This window comes from Protomyctophum parallelum (assembly GCF_964188405.1).
Source record: "Protomyctophum parallelum genome assembly, chromosome: 12".
NCBI lineage: Eukaryota > Metazoa > Chordata > Actinopteri > Myctophiformes > Myctophidae > Protomyctophum > Protomyctophum parallelum.
The window spans coordinates 34,829,921-34,852,307 of record NC_139712.1 but is presented as its reverse complement, the minus strand read 5'-3'; the positions used below and the strand labels follow the sequence as shown (position 1 = coordinate 34,852,307).

General features: G+C 42.6%; 1 protein-coding gene across 1 annotated transcript in view; it reads right to left on the bottom strand.

Annotated features, from left to right (window-relative positions):
- Window positions 1-22,387, bottom strand: part of LOC310868009 (cadherin-7-like) — a gene marked incomplete at its 5' end in the record, with an annotated part of 188,143 nt that overhangs the window by 93,911 nt on the left and 71,845 nt on the right. Inside the window, one exon of the mRNA XM_083778211.1 lies at window positions 17,679-17,798. Within this exon, the coding sequence (XP_083634337.1) occupies window positions 17,679-17,798 (120 nt within the window). The remainder of the gene's footprint in view (window positions 1-17,678; window positions 17,799-22,387) is intronic.

The window sequence follows — 22,387 nt, the reverse complement described above, 5'->3', positions numbered from 1 at the left end:
TGGTACGATTACCATAGGAGAGAAAACAGGCAAACGATCAAAACAACAATTCCTCCACATTCTGGAATTGTGTATAATTAACTTAAGTAATGCCAGAAGTTTAACATTAATTTAACTCTTGAGAGTGTAAAATGAATGCATAATTAAACACTATAGAACAGCTCGCCTGCGTACGTACGTAAACACTACAGCATATTGCCTAGCTGCCTTCACAGCAGGTGGAGGAGGTGGATTTATATCCTTCCCTCTGCGGTAATGTTCTCTCTCTGTGGTCGGGTCAGTCAACGTGAATGCCAGACTGGAGACGAGAGGAAGCGTGTTGGCTCAATATTCTAGCTCTGATAGTTTATTGCCAATATCCCGCAAAAGGTCACTGGGAATCTGTCTCGGGCGGATATACGTACATGGGTTAGACATACAATACGGTAGAGATATATATTCACCCACACCGCCCACCGTGCTCATCATTATTGGAAGACTGCTGTGGAATACAAGAACGCTGCACTAAATCAGTTTATTAGCAAACCTACGGTATGTGCAGGGGCCAACAAAAGTGGTCCTGTGAGGTTCGATTCGTATACCGTTTTAGAATTTTTATCCTACGATTTTGTAACAATTCTTTTTTTACCCAGTGTCAATTATCTAATGTAATCCTGGGCGCTACAATCTCTCTGCCAACCTGGGGGGGGGGGGGGACGGGGGGACGACGACACTGACCTCATGCCTCCTTCTATGCATGAGGAGTCCAAGCTACTTCTTTTCAACTGACAGGGGGGAATTTCCCCGGCCGGACGTGGTGCGTGGAAGGAACACGTTATTCCAACAAGTTCCTTTCGCCTCCATCAGGCGCCCCGGCTGGCCAGGGGGAGTTAGTTTAGAGACCAGGATTTCTGCATGTTTTTTGTGAGGGTACCTACTAGGCATGTAACGATATATCGTACATCGCGATATATCAATAGTATATCCCTACGATATGTATCGATTTATTAAAAATAAAAATCGATTTAAAAATAAAAATAAAGCCCCCCCCTTTTTTTTAGGGGGGGGGGGGGGGGGGGGGGGGGGCTAGTGTGTGATAAGAAATGTCAGCTGTAATCATATTCCATCATATTCACATGATTTTGGAGAGAAATGAGACAGTAGAGGCCTGGAGAGGGGAGCTGTATATGTGTCTGTGACTGTGCCCAGGTGATGGTCGTTATTGATGCTCATTAATACATCAAGGAAGGCAATTATCTTTGCAATGTAGTTAAATAAAAATTGTGAAAAAAGCTTTGATAAATCATTAAAAATAATTGGTCATTCGTCTGGAAAATCATTGTGTTGAAAATATCGTGAAAAGTCGTATCGTGAACCTCATATCGTGATACGTATCGTGAGTTGAGTGTATCATTACATGCCTAGTACCTACCCTAGGGGACACGGGGAGAATATGCAAACTCCAGAAAAGCCCTTTTGCCAACCCCACCTCGGGTATGGGCACTGATGACGGTGAGGAGGGAGCACGCCCCCAGTGCCCACAGCGTCCCCAGCGGGAATCGAACCCAGGACCTTCTAGCTGTAGGCGACAGCACTGCCGACTGTGCCACCGTGACCCCTACTCCACTTTTAACCTATTCTGGATGGGAACCCCTTTTGGTGGGTTTTTTTGTGACTTTCGCCTTTATTTTATATTTTTTATGGAGGGACAGACAGGACATGGGGAGGGAGATGGGGCAGTAAAGGCCGTCAGGATCGGGAGTCGAACCCGTGGCACACTGTCAGACTGGATTACCAGCCAAGGTGCCTGGACCACTGAGCCATGGAAAATAGCAGATCTACAAGCTCATAGCACGGCACTCAGTGCTTTTAGATCTGAAAGAAAAATAATTATCGTGAAAATGTTCCGCAAATCTTTGAATATATATTCTTTCAGAGCGAATGTTCTGGGGGGGTCCCTGGAACAACATATTTTCAGATGGGGGTCCACGGCCAATTACAGATAATTCTGGGGGTCCTTGACATGAAAAGGGTTGAGCACAACTGACAAAAACAGGTTTTTCAGAAAACATTTAGGATTTAGAAGCTTATTTTATTTTTAATCGACCTCAGTACGAAATAGGTTAAAGCAAATATGTCTGCTTAATTCCCTATAAAGTCAATTCATGCTTGCTCACGGCTGGCGCCGGAGCCACTCGTGAATACCTGAGGTCCATGAATATGGTTTGTTGCTGGGAAAAGAGCTTAGTTTGCACCCCGGACACATATCTGACTGGCCAGGTACGTCCAGGTATGTCCAGGTAGCCGGGGGCCAGAAGATGCCGAATCTAGGACGGTATTCCCACCCGCCCTCCCGAACCTCTGAATAACGTCACCTTGTTGTCTGGACAAGAGCCAAACCGACTTAAATTTGTCTTTAATTTTGTGTGAATCGACCCTATATGGTTCCACAATTCATTTCCAGTGGAAACAATCTGAACTGGTTTAATATTAGGCAGGAAGAAATAACTGGACCGGTTGGAAATATATATTCTTTCACTATAGCGGTTTTGGATGTTATCTCCGTATTTAATGTCAGCCATCAGCCGTTATCATTATCAACACCATTCAATGAAGCCAGTATGGACATTTCCCACATACTGACATTGTTGCCAGCCATTGTCTGGTGTGGCGTTGGTCGCGTTGTGAGTCTTAACCGCCCATGTAATTCGTTTAATCTCATATCAGTCTTAACCGGACATGTATAAGTGCAGTTTCACTATGTTTTCGCATCAGCGGCAGTAATTTCACTTCCACATTTCCTAGTTGTCTACTCGTGGTAGGAAGTATGTGGTTGATAGCATTCAAAGCTTTCACAGCGAACATTTCTAATTCAAATAATTTCTTCTGGGGGTCCCTGCACAAAAAGTTTTGAGATGGGCGTTATGTCCGCAGTCAAATACATATCATTTGGGGGCTCCTTGACATGAAAACATTTGAGAATCATTGACTTGGAAACATAGGTTATTCAGAAAACATTTGTAAGAATCTGGTCTCAGGTCAAATGCAGAGATACGACTCTCTCAAAAGGCCACGGTGCCAATATCATATACAGAAACCAATCTCCTTCTCCTGGCTTTGGCGTCTAAGAGTATATAAAAGAAAAAAAGACAGGGCGAGGAAAAAAAGAGCAGCTGTTCAGCCCACTACACATGGATGTGAACATGGCCCTTTCATTTTTTTCTCTCTCTCTACCACATTTTTACTTTAATTAGATTTCCACACCTTCCTCATTACCGAGGGGATCGAGCATGCTGTTAATAACACACACAAGAAGTACCCATCAAATTCAGATGTCACATTCACACGTCATGTTGTAGAGCCGCGCCGTCTCGCTCTTTAAACTCCCCTGCACCCCCCGCCGCCTTTTATAATGTAATTAATCCTGTCTTGCAGACACCTGGTGTTTTTTTCCCCGACAACCCTTGTCATTTCTGACTTCCCGGGTCTGCGGGTATTATAATGTGCGGACATGGTTAGCACCGCTAATAGCTCCTGCATAGCCGGAGGCGGGTTTGTGTGTCGATGCAGAGGCGCGTTCATTCGCTCCATCTCCGAGGTGCAAATGTGCGGGCACACACACACACACACACACACACACACACACACGCCTCATTGAGTTTGCCCCGTCAATTAGATCACAGTCTCCACTCCTCCTCTTCACTGCATTAACATTTCGGCGTCACCTTCAAAACCAAACGACAAGCTATCAATCAATAGATGTCGCAAAAACAGCCATCTTAAAGTTTGAAACACGCTCGCGAGCGAGCGTGCACGCGCTCGTGCGGCGGCAGCAACTTATGCGCTCCCCCCTACATTATGCATCACATTTACAGCTCGGAAGTTATTGGAGCTATTCAGGATTAAGCACTTTTTCTCCCACCCCCCTTCCCCATCCCAAGGGCACCTTGTAGATTCAATTTGGGATTAAGGACCCACGGTAAAGAGACTTGCAATACCAAAGTGAGCTGGGGATGTTAACCCACAAGCCCAACACCCAGGTCACATCTAAAGCCCCACACATCCCTCCCCCTCCCCTCCCTAACCATTAGCTGGCTGCCTCTTAATCGCTGGTGCAGTATTGCTGTGTGGTATAGAAGCTCTCAGAGAAGTGTATTTCAGCCCGGGCACTTTGTCAAAGTCACTCTTCGTTTATAGCCCGGCTTTTTCTTCCCCCCCAGCAAATGGGGCTAATTAGTAACTCGCAGAAGACAGAAAAGCCACGGCACAAATCTTTGGCCTGGCGTTATCTTAAAGGTGATGCCTTGCAGCTTTGATGCTATTGTGTGGGAAGTCTTATAGGATTCCTGGTTCCAGTGTTTGTTTTTGTTTTGTTTGTTCGTTTTTGTCAATAGTCATGTAGAAATACTTACAAGTAAAAGTCCAGAATTCAAATTATACTTGAGTAAAAGTACAAAAGTATTGGCATCAAAATGTACCGGTACTAAAATGTATGAATGATATTTTAACAGACGCATTGAGTAGAAGGTCACAATGCGTCACATCGCTGGTCTTAAATGTTTTGTAATAATAATCAAAATCTACAAAGTATCCAGTAACTAAAGTTTTCAATTAAATGTACAGTATAGTTGAGTAAAAGTACAATATTTGCCTCTGAGATTTAGTGGAGTAGTTCACTAAAAGTGTTGGAAATTGGAAATACTCCAGTAAAGTACCTCGAAATTGTACTTAGGTTATACAATACAGTAAATGTAGGCTACTGTTTTTATTATCTATCTATTTTTTACTGTCGTGATGTTATTTTACACCACTGCCTGGTTCAAACTACAGGGAGTCATATTCACATTGTTTGAACGATGGGTATTTTGAGCACAGAATGCTGCACAGTTCTTACTTTGAATAGTAGGCTATCATATTTAATATGATACCGTTGCAAACTATTCTCTACAATGAAGGGATTATCAACCCACAGCACACCTCCCAACATCTCCTGCATGACACAACTAGAGCACTCATGGAAATGGAGACAAACATTTCCATAATATAACACATTATTACACCCTAACCAGAGAAGAGAGGCTGCCATAATAAACTCTCTCTCTCTCTCTCTCTCTCTCTCTCTCTCTCTCTCTCTCTCTCTCTCTCTCTCTCTCTACCTCTAAAAATAAAATAAAAACTACAATAAAACACAAGCAGATTGGCCTCCGAGGAGATTTATACTGGTGGTGTGAGTGGGTAGCTTTTAATAAAGCTATTTGAAAGATCAACCTTGGGATTTAAAGAGCTACACTTAGCTAATGAAAAACAAGTCATAATTTGAAATGCTGTTAAAAGTGTGAGCTCTATTCATTGAGCTTGAATGGAGTGTTTCGTAGCTAAAAAAAAAGAGAAAAGGAGAAATAACCACACTACGAGGCTAATGGAGCTTTATGGTGGTAGGCATGCTGGTTAAACATCACTTAAGCAAATGTCTGCACTCTGGCTGATTGGCATTAGTGTCACGAATTCTCACTTGAGAGATCGCTGATGGCTTGTAGTGGTCACACTAACTTTGTTTAAGATCATTGTGCGGACACGTTCAAGTAGTTAAATTTACATCAATCTCGTATTCCGTTCGGTTTAATGAACCATTAATGACGAGGAGCTTCCCGACAGAATAGGCTTTGGCCGTTGAGTTGCAGCCGTTGATTTTGCCGTGCGTACTTTGGCTGCCACTCTTAATGAAGTGTAAAAATGTGCAGTAAAATCAGAAGCGTTAACTTAGTCAAATGAACACTTTGATTGTACAGTACTAGACCGGTGCGCAGCTGAAAAGCACCGAGTCGGTAACGATGGAAGTTGGAGATCCATGCCCCACCCGGCTATGCAATACCCGCTGTACCCGTGTCAGAGTACCCGTTCCACCCTGTATCCCTATTTCTGTATCTGTCTCTCTGTGTCCCTTTATTCCTATAGAGTTATGTGTCTGGCATGGCCAAACATGAAGTGTTGTGATGTCAGAACAGGCCAGCTCCATATATGAAGTGATCAGGTCCAGAGCCCGGGCAGAGCCTTTTGTGATGGTTTTGAACAACCGCCGGCTATCCGACGGACTCGACACCGGGCACTGCACTCCCCGTGGTGGTGTAGAACGTGCATAGAATTTGAAGTTGGTGGGGCGAACGGTTTTCGAGTTACGTGGATTACAGACGTACACACATAAGTACTGACATTTATAGATGTGTGCGAAACCCAGCATCCTATTCTGGGGGTGGAGGCCGGGGCACTTGCCAAAAATAAATAAAATGCCAGACAAGCACTTGGAATTGTAGGTATTACATTTGTCAGTGTGTCTCGGTTCATATACTGTAGGGCAGGCTAAGTGAAAATAGACAATCTGCAAGCTCACAACGACTGAGTATTTGACAATTGGCCAATTTGGTATTATTAAAAGCGCACTTAAATTGTAACTTTAGAAATGTGCAGACACCCTGTATACACTTACTGTACACTGTAGTGCTATGTTGTTTTGTTTACTGTTGAGTGAGAAAGTAATTTAGCACATTAAGTTAATTATCTGGGGACCCCCAGTTTGGGAACCACTGGACTGTAGACAGGAATAAAGTATACTGTACATGTTGCAACTCGGGTCTGTTCAAATATCGAAGGTTTAAGTGGTTAACCAGCAGCAGAAATCAGGGTGACATTTAGCAAGTTATGTTTAATTATCCAACAGCAGCTCAGTGCAGCTATATTATTCAAATACTGTATAGTAAAGTAAAGTAAAAAGAGGTTCCCTGTTCACTGCAATGAATAACAGAATAATAATCTGTCATACGGCCTTTCGAACCACCACTCAGTGCTTATAGGAGGAGAGTGATTTCTCCAGGCACCTCCATAAGATTTCTTACGGTTAAAAAAAAGAAAAAAGAAGACGAATCGTGCATCCTCTTCTCTAGAAAACGGTATGTTTGTGTTACATGGTGGTGGAACATGATGGTTTTGCACTAATGAATTATATATGTTGTTTTTGTCTTGATTACACAGAAGAACTACAGTACACGTACGTAGTCCAGGAGGATACAAATAGCAACATGTGCAGTGTGCACGGCGGTTTTAACAACATCATGTCATTGTTAACCCATTCTGACCTGAGATCAGATTCATACGAGGTTTCCACTGGACACACACTGGTCTGATTAATACATCTTTCTTTGAGTGATTTTTCAGTAATTTTTTTCCCCAGCTCTACTGAACAATACCATCTTAGCGAGAAGACTAGTTCCAAGTATTGATGTAATTTACACATCCTACCACCTGGTTCATGGTTTCGTTTCCCCATTCTGAATTCCCAATTTCCTATACACTGCGTGAAAAGAGGAGTTAATGGGCAATTATGGTCACTATAGATTTGCCCGTAAACCTCAAGTTTAGCAAGCATATACAGTAACATACAGGTACAGTGATGGTACAATTCGGGAGTTTACTGGAGTTTGTTGGAAAGTATAACGGGAGTTTCCTGTAATATACACAACCGTAATCCATGCTTTTTGTGCAGTGATAGACGTGTAAATATTGTACTTTTACTCCACTAAATTATTTGGCAACTTTCTACTAATTACTTTGTAGATCTTCATTAGTATTACAAAACATATTGACCATGCACCTCAGCCCTATACACATCTAAACGCTCACAATGCGTCGTATCGGGATATGAAGCATCAACTGACGGTGAGAAAACGTTCATGTTATGCTGCCGCCATTCTTCGACTATCACATACGAGTGACTGACTATTGTGAACGACACGACACAGTTTTGTAGTTTATGTTTGGACCACAATTCTTATATAACACAATATTAAACATGTCTATATGGGAATTCATTGTGGACACAAAAATACTGCACACGCACACGCGCGCGCGCGCACACACACACACACACACACACACACACACACACACACACACACACACACACACACACACACACACACACACACACATACACACACACACACACACACAGTTTCTATGTCCCAAAGAGGAGATCCGTTGCGATCCAATAACTGGATAAGGAAGGGCTTAATCATATTTTAATATGATTAAAATACATCATACGGCCGTAAAATTGGGTCGTGTCTGCCAAGCAACCTGACTAATCAAAGACACACTCCAACTGTGCTGCTGATCCTCATAGGCCACTGCTAGCTGTGATTCGTTGTTCACTGTGCAAACCCCATCATTATAGACCAATCCATGGAGCAGGTGCCCTGTATTAGGCCAGGTGCTTAATAATAATATTAATAATAATAAGGGTAATAATAATGATTATGATAATAATAATAGCTCAAATGTATATAGCACTTTTCTAAATACCCAAAGCGCTTTACATAAGAACACTAGGAACAGACTTTATTCAGGGGAAAAAACAAAGCAAAACAGATACAACTAGACAAAGTGCCAATCGGCACAGGTCTCCACCAGGGCAGGTCAGGTTGTGGCCTCATGGTGGCGCTATAACAGGCTGTTGAGGAAGATTTGGGCCGGAGGTTCGTGTTGGAGGGATGCAGGTACAATGTTTTTCCATGTGTGCATACATAAGTTGTATACAGATCGATGCAGTTATAGCTAAAAACAGGAATTGGCCTGTTATAGCGCCACCGTGAGGCTGATTTTGAGGAAAAAATTGTGGCATGTCGTCCTGGGCCTAGTGAAAATGTGCGTGTATAATTTAACGGAAATTGCACACTGTGTTTGTGATTTGTGGCCTTTTTTCGAAATGGACGAATCGTGTGAGCTTTGGAAGCCAATCTTAGCCAATCAGGATGGAAGATGGGAAATGGTGGCGCTCCGTGTTGATCACATGACTATGGAGATAGTGTATACCGATTTGCGTGAAATTTGGATAAAATCTGAAGGAGTAATAATAGAAAATGTGTTTTACATATGTCGGCCTCCTGGTGGCGCTATAAAGAGCAGATGTGAAAAATTCCAGGCAAAGGTTTTTCCTTGGCCTCTAGGGAGTTGGCATACAAAGTTATCCACAGATCCGTGCAGTTAGAGGTAAAAACACTTTTCGGCCAGTTATAGCGCCACCTTGAGTCTGAGTTGAAATTGTTCATGTGGCATTTCGTCCTCGGCCTAGTGGGAATGTGGGTGCACAATTTCACGGAAATCACGCGATGTGTTCATGATTTGCAGCATTTTGTTTGAAACTGAGCACTCCTGTGAACTTTGGAAGCCAATCTTAACCAATCAGGATGGAGTCTGAGAAATCTGAAAGACCGGTTTTGTTGAATGGCTCTAGAGAGACTGTGTACCAATTTGCGTGATGTTTGGACAAAATCTGTAGGTGTACTGTGCAAAAACTTGTTTTGCACAAAGCGGCCTCCTGGTGGCGCTATAACAGGCCGTTCTGGAAAGTTTGGGGCAGAGGTTCATCGTTGGCATCCAGGGAGTGTGTGTGCAAAATGTGGCATCGACCGGGTTAACGGTGGCCGAGATTAGCTGCTCACGGACACACGGACGGACGGACGGACGGACGGACACACGGACGGACGGAGTGCAAAACATACTCTCCCCACATGCCTTCGGCCTGGTGGAGACAACAACAGTGCAAGGTTAAAAACCTAAGATAAAAGGATAAATGAGGGAAGGGGGGGACATCTTAACCAGACCTCAGCTGGGGAAAGCTATCCTGAAGAGGTGGGTTTTGAGTGAGGTTTTGAATGAGAGGAGAGAGGGAGCAACTCTGAGATGGTTGTGGAGTTCATTCCAGAGGTTGGGGGCAGAAACGTAAAAGGCCCTGTCCCCCCAGGTGCGGTACTTGGTCTTGCAGACCTTCAGGAGGTTGGCTACACTGGACCTGAGGGGGCGGAGGGGGATGGTTCGAGAAGATCGGAGAGGTAGGGGGGAGCTTAATGGTACACCTCAGCTATGGCTTTAGTTTCTGACACTATTATTGGTCCGACAGTCATTAGACCGACAACCGTATACCTCAAACCCTAACCTAACTAACCATAACCATAAGCACAGGAGCAGCGCATGTTCGAGCGCTAGGCCGACAGTTGTTTCTGCATGTTGGACTAATGCGCCGTCGAGTGCCGTGCCCAGTGCACAACTCTGTGGATTCTTTTTTTTCTTTTTTTTTATAAAGAGAGAGCGAAAGTTTTCCTCGTGGCATATCGTTTCTTAGGGTGAAAGATTGACATAATATGTATATAAATTAGGGCCGGGACTAATTGCGATTAATTGCGATTAATTAACTACAGAAAAATTAATGCATTCAAAAAATTAACAGATTTTAATCGCACTATTTTTTTCACCGCGGAACGTTGTCACTGGACAGTTTTCAGACGGACCTGCGCACCAAGTGTCCGTGTCCTCTTCAGACAATAACACCACCAGAAACCGCAGACAGTTCACCAGACTGGGGGAAGCCGCTGAGATCACTTTGCTTGTCCCCGTGGATTGGAAATAGGATTTAAAAGGCTATCCGATGGTAGCGTGGATTACAGCACAGTTGTGTGCAATTATTCAATAAAGAATTATTACCCCTATTACTAGAAAAACAATGTTTTATTGCTTAAACTTATGTATTCACTATTCATTGATTCACTAGTATACCAAAATCCATTTGAAAAAATTGCTTTCTCACTGTTCTCGGGTCAAATAATGATATGCGATTAAAATGCGATTAATCTAGATTAATTCATCGCAAAGCCTCTGATTAATTAGATTTTTTTTTTTAATCGAGTCCCAGCTCTAATATAAATATTATTTATATACTGTTAATATGACAAATGGTGCTATATAAAGTAACAACGTAATTCAGGGGTGCCGTGGATGAAAATAATTATATTTACAACCTGGGTGACCTGAGACAAAAATTGTTTGAGAACCACGTACTGCTCTAGATCACTGGTTCCCAAACTGTAGCTTAACCAGATTCCAGACAAATGTCTTAGAGTTTTCAGAAAAACCTATGTTTCAATATCAGTGGTTCTCAAACATTTTCATGTCAAGGAGCCCCAGAAATATATGTAATTGGTCGCCGACCCGCATCTGAAAATATGTCGTTCCAGGGACCCCCCAGAAGCAAAGTTTCGAGTTAAAAACGTTTGCTCTGAAAGAATATATATCCAAAGATTTGCATCAAGATTTTCACAATTTTTCGATAGCTAAAGTATAACATAGGCCCAGGCCGTAGCGTAACGGTCTGGGCACCGGACTGGTAATCCAGTCGCAGTGTGCCGCGGGTTCGACTCCCGGACCCGACACGGCCTTTACTGCATGTCATCCCCCCATCTCTCTCCCGTTTCCTGTCAGCCTACTGTCTGTCCCTTCAAAAATCAATAAAAGGCGTAAGCCGCAAAAAAATATCTTAAAAAAAAAAAAAAAAAAAAAAAGTATAACATAATGCTTAAAACACCAAAAGGGGTTCCCGTCCAGAATGCGTTAAAGCCCAAACCACACCAAAACACAAAACTGTTTTGAAGGTAAACCACACCAATGCAACTCATTGAGTTGCAATGAGTGCATTGGTGTGGTCTACCTTAAAAAACGTGTTTGTCCAAACCTGAACCTTTGGTGAGGTTTGACCATAAGACCCAAACGTTGGCCCGGGACCCAAACTACCGTAGTAGTAGAACATAGCAGATATACAAGCTGAGACATGAAGCTATAAACCTGGCAGTAGAGGTGGGGCTCATCTCATCACATGACCTGTGTGTGTGCGTGCGTGCGTGCGTGCGTGCGTGCGTGCGTGCGTGCGTGCGTGCATGTGATATTTTGAAAGTAAAACCAACCACTGGCCGTCATGGAGATGAATAAGCTAAGAACCTCTGATCTTCTAATTGTGGATACAGTGTATGGAATAAAACATGTCATATGTCAGGTCATGTTTACATAATTTATTACTTTTTTTTCTCTTTTTTTCTTTTTCTTTTGACATACCACATCAATTTGTATAGCGAGAGTCGAGACTGCATTATACGTTTAAAGTGTACAGCGCGTTAACTCTGGGAAATACAAGGTAATCATCAGTGTTTTAGCAACGTTAATGAGGCCCCAGAAGTTTAAGGCTTTGCAAAAATAAATAAAAAACACGAAGCAAAAAGCACTTAAATCAAAGATTTCACAGCCTCAAAGGGACTTCCCTAGTGTGGGTACCTTCACAGCCAAGCAATCCACGAAGAACTCTTTCATTTAAGTCTATATATATAGAACACGGGGAGATTCAATGGAGCTCATCACTCATCAAAATGATGGAGGAAACGTATCCACGAGAAGGGTCAGAGAAGGAGAAGGAGAGCGAGGGAGAGAGAAAGAGAGAGAGGGGGGGGGGGGGGGGGGGGTTATAGACTTGTAGACTTTACTCGGTGATCAATAAATCATCAACCGAGAAGATATCAAGGCACATCATACACTGCTTTGCGAAACCTTAAAAGCCTTTAATAAAATGGCCTTGGCGCCTCCTGCGTGTTTCAACTCCTCTTCAAGGCAGGAACACGAGGCAGGATCACCTGGCTGTCTGTCTGGGTTTCACCATAGCGATACGTTTCAATCATAGCCTAAATTAAAGTGATGCTTTTCCTTTTTTCTTTTCCTCCTCAATTCAGTAATTATTGCCAATTGATTCCTCGATCCCACACACTGCTGTAGCATTTGCATCTTACCGACTCCTACTTACCACTTGCCTAGCACTTGCAATATACTGTACGTCTCCAACAATGCTCGACGACGCCGTATGCACCGTGTTGGAGATTAACCCCCACGAGGGCCCCTGGGCCGGTAATGTTCCTGTTTTTATCATCCTTTTTTACCTACATTTAACGAAAGCAATAAGGTACACCCGCACACTGTGTATTTGCTCGGTACATGAGTATTTTATTATTTAATGAAGCAACGTTTCGGTCCCTCCGGACCTTCCTCAGGCATGAGGAGGGACCGAAACTTTGCATAAACATTGTGTCAGTTTATGCAGGGCACAGGAGTCATGAACGACTCAGCTGTCTGCTGAAAGTTTTTATCCCACGATTTTGTAACCCATTTTTCACGCCTGTGTCATTATTGTGATCCTGGGTTCTATACACCCTCCGCCAACCTAGGGAGAGCAACGGACCAGGATTACTGCATGTTTTTTGTGAGGGTACCTACCCTAGGGGACACGGGGCGAACATGGAAACTCCACACAGAAATGCCCTTTCGCCAACCCCGCCTCAGGTATGGGGCACTGATGGAGGAGAGGACACGTACGCCGCCAACGCCCACAGCATCCCTGCTGAATGCTTTCAATCGGCCACGCTTTTCTAAACACACACCAAACACACCTCATTCCCTCAACAAGGCAGCCCGTTGAAATATGGCTCACTCCTACACTGGGTCTCTGCTCTTGTATACCTTGCATTGCGTGTCCTGAATTTGCTTAGCATGCTGCTTAGCAAAATGTAGGGAACATCATAAAGAGCGGCCATGAACACCAACTTTAACCAGCCCGTCATGGCCAGACTGATATCACGGCGCGTTGGCGTCAGTGGTGGAAAATAACGAAGTACAATTACTTCGTTACTGTACTTAAGTACAAGTTTTGAGAAGTTGTACTTTTATTTACTATTTTTATTTTTCTGTACTTTTACTTTTACTTCGTTACATTTACAAGTAAAAAATCATACTTTTAATCCGCTACATTAAAATTGGGCACCTTTCGTTACTCGCTACACATTTCCGCACGAAATATGCGCAATCTCCACATTTTCCGCATAAAGTTTATAAAGTCATCGCCTCACTCATTCGTTCACATTCACACAGAAGCATGGTGGTGCGTAGCCCTGGTCCAAGGCTTACAGCGAGCCTCTCTCTGACGCCTTGTGGAAGTACCTTCCACAGCCCTTTGGTCATATTTCCACTTCCGTGAGCTGTTTTTCTAATACCAGCAAATAAACAAAACGACGTAACCACTCACCGAAACAAAGCCTGCTAGACCTTGGTTAAAGTCTATTCTCGAACCTGGGAAGCGTCTCAGGTCCCCAGTTTCTCTCTAAAATGCACTTTGTGCCATTTTAATAACGCAATGTACCCTGAATTGAGCTACAGTAATGCTATCCTACACTCGCGAACCGCCAGGATCACATTACTGGCGTTTCGCGAGTGTAGGATAGCGTTACCTCAATTAAATTCAGGGTTGCGTTATTAAAATGGCACAAAGTGCATTTTAGAGAGAAACTGGGGACCTGAGACGCTTCCCATGTTCGAGAATAGACTTTTACCAAGGTCTAGCAGGCTTTGTTTTGGTGAGTGGTTACGTCGTTTTGTTTATTTGCTGGTATTAGAAAAACAGCGCACAGGAGTGGAAATATGATCAGAGGGCTGTGGAAGGTACTTCGACAAGGCGTCAGAGAGAGGCTCGCTGTAAGCCTTGGACCAGGGCTAGGTGGTGCGGTGAGGCGCCCGTCTCTCTCTCTCTCTCTCTCTCTCTCTCTCTCTCTCTCGCTCTCTCTCTGTCTCTCTCTCTCTGGTGCGGTGAATAGATAACAGCGAGCCGCGCTGTGTGTGTGTGTGTGTGTGTGTGTGTGTGTGTGTGTGTCTGACTCGCGCTGCATCTTCTGGTTATTGCAGTTCTGTTTTCGTCACTAGGCTACACATCTTAACGTCAAGAAAGGTTACACGACTCACCCATCCAGGTGATTGCAATAATAATCACTGTAGGACTAGTCTTACCGTGCATTGCATGTAAACGTCTGTCGAACGGGATTGTCGTTAAAGTTGATATCGGTTTCAACTTTCTCCCCCAATAATGTAATCCACATATGTGCATAGGCATATAGCCTACACTTACTGTAGGCTTTTTGGCCAAATTTTTGAAGACATTTTCAAGCTCTTGCTACTGAAATTATCGATTATTTTTATGGAGAAATCATTTAACATGCATCTCAATGGGAGACAGTTTGCCCTCGCAGAGTGGAGTTATGCCAACATTATGCCATTGATAATTAATGGCCAGTTTCTAGTGTTTATCCCAACACAAACATTATGCCATTGATAATTAATGGCCAGTTTCTAGTGTTTATCCCAACACAAACATTATGCCATTGATAATGAATGGCCAGTTTCTAGTGTTTATCCCAACACAAACATTATGCCATTGATAATGAATGGCCAGTTTCTAGTGTTTATCCTAACACTAACATTAAATGCCATTGATAATGAATGGCCAGTTTCTAGTGTTTATTCCAACACAAACATTAAATGCCATTGATAATGAATGGCCAGTTTCGAGTTGAGTGTTGAAATAAAGCCACTTTTGGACTTAATTTCTTTGTAGGCATTTTGAAAAGCATGTTAAAAAAAACACTTTTTACTTTGTAATTTTTACTTTTATACTTAAGTACATTTTACACCGGGTACTTTTTGTACTTAAGTACATATAATTTGAGGTACTTTTAAACTTTTACTTAAGTAACTTTCTTCATGGGTACTTTGTACTTTTACTTAAGTAATTTTCAAGTAGAGAATCAGTACTTCTACTTAAGTAAAATATTTTTGTACTTTTTCCACCACTGGTTGGCGTAGATGTTAGCCTGGATCTTCAGTGTGGAATATTCATTTCCAAGGGTGCGGTTACAAACAGATTCCAACGTCACATGGACACGCTCACTCATACACTCACACACATTCATTGTTGTGTTACATTTTTAACTAAGGGACTGCAATGGAAATAAGCCGTCGGCTTTCTTGCATTCATCCTTTTGATAGTGATGTATAACTATGTGCATTTTTCTGTACATGTAAACATTGTCAATAAACATATCAATCAATAAAAAAGAAAAAACTGCAAAAATAAAATCTCACTTTGAATAGTGGCCTATGATTGGTCACCCACAACTCTAGGGTGTGCAAAATGTAATTCAAATTTAGGAGTGCCAGACCCAATATGCCCATGCAGGGCATTTTACTTTTTTTTCCTGTGGCAGATTCACCAGTTTCCAGGCTAAACCTGAACTGTATTCCTTTTGTTGCAAAAAATGGTTAAATCTATTTCTGACGTGAGTGTTGGTTGACTGAACCAACACATATCTGCATAGTATAACTAGCATCTAGATGTTTGCCATCAAAAGCAAAGCAAGCAGACATGTTATTCTTTCACCTATGAGTGTCGAAAAATACATTATAGAAATGCTGGATTCTGGCACGGCTCTGCATGGCAGGAGGTTTCTCCTTTAGTTTTAGAGGAGGGCGAATGACATTCACAAGAAACCCTGCAGCGGCACGTGCATTAACGATAAGCAATGCTGGGGGAAGTAGAGAGTGACGCCTAATATTATGGGAATGAATGCCCCGTATATATTTTTCTTTCCGCGGTTTTCCCAGAGTGCTTTGCGTGAGGTAGCATGCAGGCCCAGCAGGACAGTGGCTAATGAGCCTGCACATATAGCTCTGAAGCAGCAGCAGCAGCGGCGAGGACAGCAGCCGCATCGCTCAACATCCGCCATCATCTCCCTCCCCGAGTCAACACACTCCAGCTCACACCTTATTTTATACACCTAATTTTTATTCCTCTCGCTGATGTTTTTTTCTTTCTCCTCGCGTCCTCAACAACGGTGTTGTCTAATGTCGACGTGCAGAAACCAACTATCTCTGCGTTCTAGCTTTTTCGTGTGTGTGATTTTCTTTGTTAAATTAACGCTCCTGCTTGATCATACCGCGGCAGATCCGCAAGCTCGAAACGTGGCGCGAAGCGATGCGTTTGGAGATCGTGGATCTGCTACTTTTGATATTTGTGAATTTGAATCCTGAAAAGTAACAGTTCTGGATATTATGAGGTTTCACCCGACAGAGTAGCCTACTTGATTAAAAAATACACCCGTGTGAAGTGTGAGTGGTGCAACTCCGTGTGGGGGTTAATAAAATATTAAATGCACACTTGAATTATCATTCAATAAATATGTGTTCAATCTATTCGTGACTCGTGAGTTATCTGACTGCATTCTATAAGTTTGTTTCTCGGGAGTCGGGACATGCCGATTCTGAATACCAACATATTGTGCAATATACCTCAAATATGACATGTTTACCAACAGCATATCCCCACACAACACAACATGCCTGAACTCGCTTAGTGTGACAGGGTGCAGTGGTGTGAAAAAGGAGGCCTACTCACATTCTTCACTTGAGTGAAGTCAATACTGCTATATAAAAATACTCTGTTACAAGTAAAAGTCCTGGATAGGTACTAGAAGTAGTACTCATTATGCAGAAAGCCCCATGCCAAGTTTTGAAAATAGCAGATCTACAAACCCACAAAGCGTTGAGCTTGTAGATCTGCCGGAATGTGTATGGGGCATGTTTTGTGGAAATGTTTTGTAATAATAATCAAAATGTACAAAATAACTAGTAATTAAAGTGTTCAAATAAATGTAGTGGAGTAAAAGTACTACGTCACAGCAGCGCTACGTCACATCATTTGGAGCGACGCACACCCGGAAGGGTTGACTCCCACTTCTAGCCCAGAGCGGCCAATGCATTCGAAAATGAAAGCCTGGTACCGAGGCTAGTTATAGCCTGGTTCCAGACGAATCCGGTTGGCTCGTCACCACTTCGGCCGTGAAGTCCTCCCACAATTGAGAGGGGCCAGACTTAATCTGCATGCATTGCCAAAGCAGCTGAAGGCTGGCCACGCGAGTTTATTAACTTTCCGCCACCAGGCAGCGCACTGTACGCACCTGTCTTTGGCTCCACGGAGAAGTACGGCTGTCCATGGATGATGCTGTAGACCACCCGAGCACTGTTCCCGTAGGTGGGGTCATCCGCGTCCGTGGCTGCCACCTGGACCACCATTGTCCCTGAAAGCAAAAAGACAACACCCCTATCTTTAATGTCCAAGATAATAGAAGTGCTGACGTCACTCGGCCATCCCCTGGTTCCAAGGGGTCTGCAGAAGTTTTTCTATAATGTAGAATAACATGGGGTCATCTTAAAATCGTCTCATAAGAATTGTGGTCCAAAAATAAACGAACTGTCTCAGCGATATTGTCGGGTGTCTCTGTATCATTTACGACGGTCAGTCACTCATATTTGATACAGTATGTTTCTAGTAACATTAGTGTTTTCTCTCAGTCATTTGATTCTTCATATCCATAACGAGTGAAACCGCTGGGATGATTTGTTTATTTTTCAAAAACAGTTCTTATTTGAGGTGATCTAAGATGCCGGGATTATAATACAAATAAATAAAAACACAAGCCCTTGGACTTAACGCCCTCTAGCGATATTGACGTCAGACTTTGGTGGTGTATATCAAGAGTAGAAGAGCTGTTGCCATTGGAACACAAATTGCGACCAGTTTGACTCAAATGGGCTGTTACTATATAATGGTTATATAATGATAAAAGGTTATAGTTTTGTCGACTAAAACTCCAGAGAGATAAAAACTGGACTAAAATGATATGGAGGGACTAGTGCAGAAGAGATCCAGTAGAACTAAAAAGACGTTTTATGGTTGGCAAATTAAAGGAATTTGGTTTAGTTTTTTTCCTCTTGCCGGTGGGTTCCCAAATTGGTACTGTACTGTATGTACAGTACTGTATGATACACTGGTGGTTCTCAGCCTGTTTTTGTTTTGTTCCTTGGTTTGTTTGTTATGTGTGAAGGATATGTATATTGGCCGCCGCCCGCCGCCCCACATCTGAAAATGTTTTTTGCCAGGGACCCTCAGAAGAGAAGATTTGTGTTAAAGCAATTCAAAAACAATTCAACCGTTTCCAATAGAGTATACATAAATACATAAATAAATAGCATACAACTAATTTAGCTGGGTACCCCCTGGAGCCCTCGCAAGGACCACACTGGCGATACGCCATGTGTTTGTTGACTTAAGATGGCATTGAATTAAATTGAATATAATTCTACCCTTCCATGGCCTGCAGAATGATTGGGCAAAGCACATGCAGATCATAACTACAGTATATCATCTCCTCCTGCTTTGGCCGTCGAAGAGTGTGCTGAAACCTTTGGCATGCAGTGGATGCTGGCTGGCAGCCTCAAACACCTGAACAAACAGTGCATATATCTGTCATCATAATTAGCAAGGATATGGTGCAAAATTAAAATGTGTCTTGCTCTCTGAAATTCCAGTCCTTTACCTCATGTCACACTATTGACCATATGCAGACTGCGTCCATCTTGCCAGCAAGGTGGTAACTAGATGCAATTTGCCATTGACATCCAAATCTGATTGTATTAAACAACGTCAAACTCAACAAAATTGCATCTGTTCGAACAGCTTGAATTATCCTCGTTCAATCTGTTTGTTTAAAAATAAATCCACCATAGACAAATTATGAGCCATTTCCTGTCAAGAAATTCCTGATTATTTTTCTAAGCGTTTGACTTTGGAAGTGCGCTCACATAATGCAAGAGGCAGTAGGAGGTTGCTTTACTGAAAACAGGCGCTTCCAAACTCACACTATGCAGATTGAAAGAGTATAATTCATGCTCTGATGAAGGCTGCATAGCCGAAACGCGTCAGCGTAACTTACTTGGTGTTTGCCAATAAAGAAATGGAAATGTGAGTACCTTGTCCCCTGCTTGTTTAATTTTTGGATGTGCTACCTTTTTGGAATTTTTCATTCCTATTTTTTGAAGTATAATTCAAGCTTTCCGTACAGCAGCAATGTTTGTGAGTTTGACGTTGTTTAATACAATCAGATTTTTCTGAAGTTATACGACGTTGGTACAGGGATCAGTGCAGGTTGCAGTGTTGATTTTGAAGGTTACACAGTACACCAACATTCCGACGCATCACGATTCCAACTCGCCGTATTACTAAGCCTAAACCTAACCGAATGGTGGTGCATCGGCATGTCACTTGATTTGTAAAGCACATTTAGATTTTGTTTTAGTCAGTCTTTTGAATAAAATGTCATTTAGTTGAAATGTTTTCGTTTAAATCTACAGTAGAATTAGTCGACAAATGTATTTCAGCGGGCCTTGAACGCCTGATTTTACACTTGATTATCACCCAATCTTATAACGCTCACAACGTGTCACATCTGAAGAAATCAATACGAGGCACTTCACGAAAACACTCAAACCCAATATTCAGTCAGTTTGCATGTGTTTTCCAACACAATGCAGTAGGCTATATGAGTGTTGCAGTGCAAGTGATTATATAGTATCCACAGATGTCCTTGGGAGTACAAAGGATTCCTAATGGATGTGCCCTAGCAATGGGTGCATTATTGTCATGTCCATATTAAATATTCCCCACACAAATCTCTGTTACCTATAATGTCTGAATCCTGAATCGTGATCGTCGCCAAACCACAGAAGCCAACTGAATACAATGTAGGCCTAAGTGGGGAGGAAAAAACAAGCTCTGAAGTGTATCTATAGCAATTTTGGGGTATTTCATATTAATCTGTTGAATGTATTTGTGTTAAGGAGTGAATGCACATCCACTGTTGTCTAGTGCAAGGATTCCAACAAACTGCTTGGAAAAAATAAAAGATAATTGCAGTTGTTTACCCTCAAAAGGCATATTCAGTGCACCCAGCTATCCAAGCAGTCAGGGTCCCTGCCAGGGTCTCTCGATTTATTTTGTTTCGCTTTTTTAGACTCCTGCCTGGCAATTTATATGACAAAACACCATGGCAACCAACGTAATCAGTGAAGCGGAGGCAGACTATACCCCAGGGATAGCATTGTTAGAAATATGGAACGAGTTTTAAAAGTTTTTACACGTAGGCTTAATATTCGGAACTAATTCACAATTGCAATGCTCTTTGCTATTCTGTAGTCTCATTGTTTCTGTGTGTGTGTGTGTGTGTGTGTGTGTGTGTGTGTGTGTGTGTGTGTGTGTGTGTGTGTGTGTGTGTGTGTGTGTGTGTGTGTGTGTGTGTGTGTGTGTGTGAGGGTGTGTGTGTGTGTGTGTGTGTGTGTGTGTGTGTGTGTGTGTGTGTGTGTGTGCGTGCGTGCATACCTCCTCATACCCTCTACTCTCTCACACGCACGCACTAGGGAAGAGGGGAAAAAAGGAGGAATAACAAAGTAAACTAGAAAAAGTGCCCCTCGGGGCACAGGTCTCCACCAGGAAAATAGCATTTGTGATGTTTGGACAAAATTTGTAGGAGTAATAATATATGAAAAATCAAACCGATCTGTGTTGAACATGTTACTATAGAGATGATGCATGGATAAAATCTGTGCGAGTAATAGAAAGAAATGTCTTTTGCAAAGATCAGCCTCATGGTGGCGCTATAACAGGCAGATGCGAAAAATGCAGGCCTCTAGTGTGCATAGTACACAGATCGGTGCAGTTATAGGTAAGCACAGGAATTGGCCTGTTATAGCACCTGTTATACAGTAGCACGAGGCTGATTTGAAAAATGATTACGTGGTGTCATTGTCAAGAGTTACTGATCTTATAAGGGTCCATTTGGTTACCAACTTCCCATCATTTGGTTGGGGACCACCTGGAGCCTCCTCAAGGACCACCGGTGGTCCCCGTACCACTGGTTGAGAACCACTGCTCTAAACGGAAAGGTCCAAAATAATGACATATTCACCAAAGAAAGTGCATCCGTGGATTGCAGCTTTAACACTGTTAACCCTACTATACTACAAGGTATAGTAGTGCTGCTCCAGGATCGCACAGCAGTGACGAGAACACAAAAAATAAACTGAGATCATTGCAAACATCCATAACTCAGAGCGCCACTGTTAGAAGCCGGCATGGTGGTTAAATTACCAACGGCTAAAGTAACCTTGATATAAAAATGTTGTTTTCCACAAGTGTGTTTTTTTCTTCCAGTTGCGAATGTCCAGACGAATAGCCCACTTTATGCCTGAGTATTTCATTTTAATAGCTATAGCTGCGAGTACGGCTCTGGCTAAGGCTTGAGCCGTACATACTGGGAGAGACATAAAGGAAAGTACCTGCCGTACGAGTGAGGTGATATTTTACTTTGAGGCAAACCCTAATAAAATCTGCACTTTCTATGCTTCTTTGGGAGGTATATTTTACAAGGCTTTTACAGAATGAAGGGAAGTGATCACGGAAATGGGCAAGATTAGAGTCGCCACCATTCGGGCCATAAAGCAGAATTAGCACAGGCGCTTGGCCCTGGACGTGAACCATGTAATAGGAAAGAGCTTCAGTAGAACCTGTAGTAGAGGTTATATCCAGTGGTGGAAAAGTGTTTCACTTAAAGGTATTCTGTGATTTTATTTGGTTTAAATAAGTGTTAAAAAGCTCTAAATTTGTACGCATTGCTATATAATGTTTGACTGTTCAGTAACAGGAGTCTCCATGCCATTTGGCTTTTCATTAAACAGAAAATGCATTTTCAGAAACCTAAAACTGAAACCGGGATGCCAATTTTATCCAATCAGGATAGAGAATGCAGTCAGGATACAGATTAAACAAGTGGTC